Source organism: Bison bison, unplaced genomic scaffold (assembly GCF_000754665.1).
Source record: "Bison bison bison isolate TAMUID 2011002044 unplaced genomic scaffold, Bison_UMD1.0 scf7180017864037, whole genome shotgun sequence".
NCBI classification, from domain to species: Eukaryota; Metazoa; Chordata; class Mammalia; order Artiodactyla; family Bovidae; genus Bison; species Bison bison.
The window spans coordinates 7,568,886-7,570,767 of NW_011494609.1; the positions used below are offsets into that span (position 1 = coordinate 7,568,886).

Below are 1,882 nucleotides of genomic sequence, written 5' to 3' on the forward strand. Positions count from 1 at the left end.
GCCCCCGGGCTTTGGGGGGGGGTTTGGGAGTTTGCGCTCCCTGCCACTGTGACCCTCTGGGATGAGTCCATCGCCCTGTGGGCCTCTGAATGAAGGCTGGGGGCCAAAGCCGTGCTTCCGGCTCCGCTTCAGAAAGCACTAGCGACTCAGCCAAGAGGCTCCATGTCCAGCTGGTCTGCTGCCCACCGAGGTCGTGCCAGTTCAAGCTCACTCAGCTGCTGAGGAAACCTGGCTCCACGGGACCACATGAGCATGTCTAATGCTGGGGACACAGTCTCAGACCCGGGATGGCCAACAAGATGCACAGGCAAAACAGAGGCCCTTCGGGCATCAGACAGGGCCCGTTCCTCAACCCCACGCTCCAGCTTCCCACCTCTCCCCCAGGGCAGGGGAGACCCCAATGGCTGGCGTGCATGCCCACCTAGAAGAGCACATTCAGAAGCTCCAGGGCGTCCACCACAAAGAACAGTGACATCAAAGACAACGTCCACACAGTCCCCCCACGTCCCAGCAACGTGGACCTCAGTCCACCCGTTAGGCACAGCATCCCTCCTGAGGGCAGCTACATGTGCTGGGGGCCTAAAGCCACATCCCTACTTCCGCCTGGATGCTGAGTCATCAACCACTGCTGACAGCCAGGCACAGACAGCGAGAGCACGCAGAACACACAGCCAGGAAGCCCAGGCCACCCAGCTTCCTCCAAGGGAGGGTCAGGGGCTGGGCAGCGAGAGGGCTCACTTCACCATCTTCAAAACCTTCACCGAGGCCTGTTTTGCAAGACCTTTTCAGTCACTCACCTAGGAAATCAGAATTAGCAAAGAGAGGACACAGGAAAGCCATGTGCCTGTGGTCCGACTGATCAGCCTTGGGTACTCCAGGGTCCCTTTCTCTACCCGCCCCTGGTCAGCCTGACCACTCAGCCCAACTCGCAACCACCCGCCCCTCATCTCCCACGGGAGCTCCAACAGGGAACAGCCCTGTGTCCCTTGAACAGCGCTGCCGCCCCCTCACCCCCACCCGGCTCGCCTTAAGTCCCAAGGCCATCTTTGCCCCACATGAGCCCTCGTCTCCTGGGCGGCCGGCCCCGGACCCCCTCACCCTGGCCCCAGCCCTGCTCCCAGCGCAGTGCACCCACCCCAGCCACCAGGCCCCGCACACTCGCTGGTCAGGTTCAGCTGGGCACCACCCTGAGAGAGGCGGTCTTGGCCCAAGCTCCCAGCAGCACCAGCTACAGACGGGGGACAGGGCTGCAGCTCTGGTCAGGGGACGGGAGGGGCTGTCCCTCCTCGGCTGAGCCCACGATTCTGTCCCAAGGCCGTGGCTCCACACCTTCCTCTCTCCTGGACAAACTCCATCTACTCTACCCTTGGCGGCACTCTCCCGGAGCACTTGGAGCAGAGCTGGCCGCTCTTATTTCAAAAGCTCCATGTGGGTGAGCTCCAGGGACATCCAGGCCCATGAGCCACACCGCCAGGGGGGCCCCTCTGTGTGCGGTCACAGCCCTGCTCACGGACACCTGCTCAGGTTTCCAGGCCAGGGGCCTCTCAGCACAGACCTTACAGAGAGGTCCCTGTGAGGGGTGGTCATGCCAGCATGAGGCAGACATCACGCCACACAACTGCACACGTGTGCCCACATGTACACACCCACAGCTGAGCACACACACACACAACACACTCGCACACATGGGTATACGCCCCCCCCCCCAACAGACCATTAAGTTCTTGCTTTTCTACATGACAGGCAAAGAGGAATGACACAAGTTTCAGCCCCAAACTAAGAAAGGGTTACAAAATCAAGATATTGAGCAATTCTGGAGATTCTTGGGAAAATACAAAAGGCAGGAGAAATGCTGAAGCAACACCTAAATTCCAGGGTTGGG

At 60.4% G+C, this 1,882-nt stretch overlaps 1 protein-coding gene across 2 annotated transcripts in view; it reads right to left on the minus strand.

The window, feature by feature from the left end:
• The window catches only part of PDXK (pyridoxal (pyridoxine, vitamin B6) kinase), a 26,243-nt gene that overhangs the window by 16,631 nt on the left and 7,730 nt on the right, over nt 1-1,882 (minus strand). Inside the window, exon 1 of one of the 2 annotated variants that reach the window (XM_010834904.1) lies at nt 1,715-1,868. The exons of the other annotated variant lie outside the window; for it this stretch is intronic. Within the exon in view, the coding sequence (XP_010833206.1) occupies nt 1,715-1,717 (3 nt within the window). The 5' untranslated portion in view covers nt 1,718-1,868. Of the gene's footprint in view, nt 1-1,714; nt 1,869-1,882 lie in introns of those variants that run through there. 2 annotated transcript variants of the gene reach the window in all.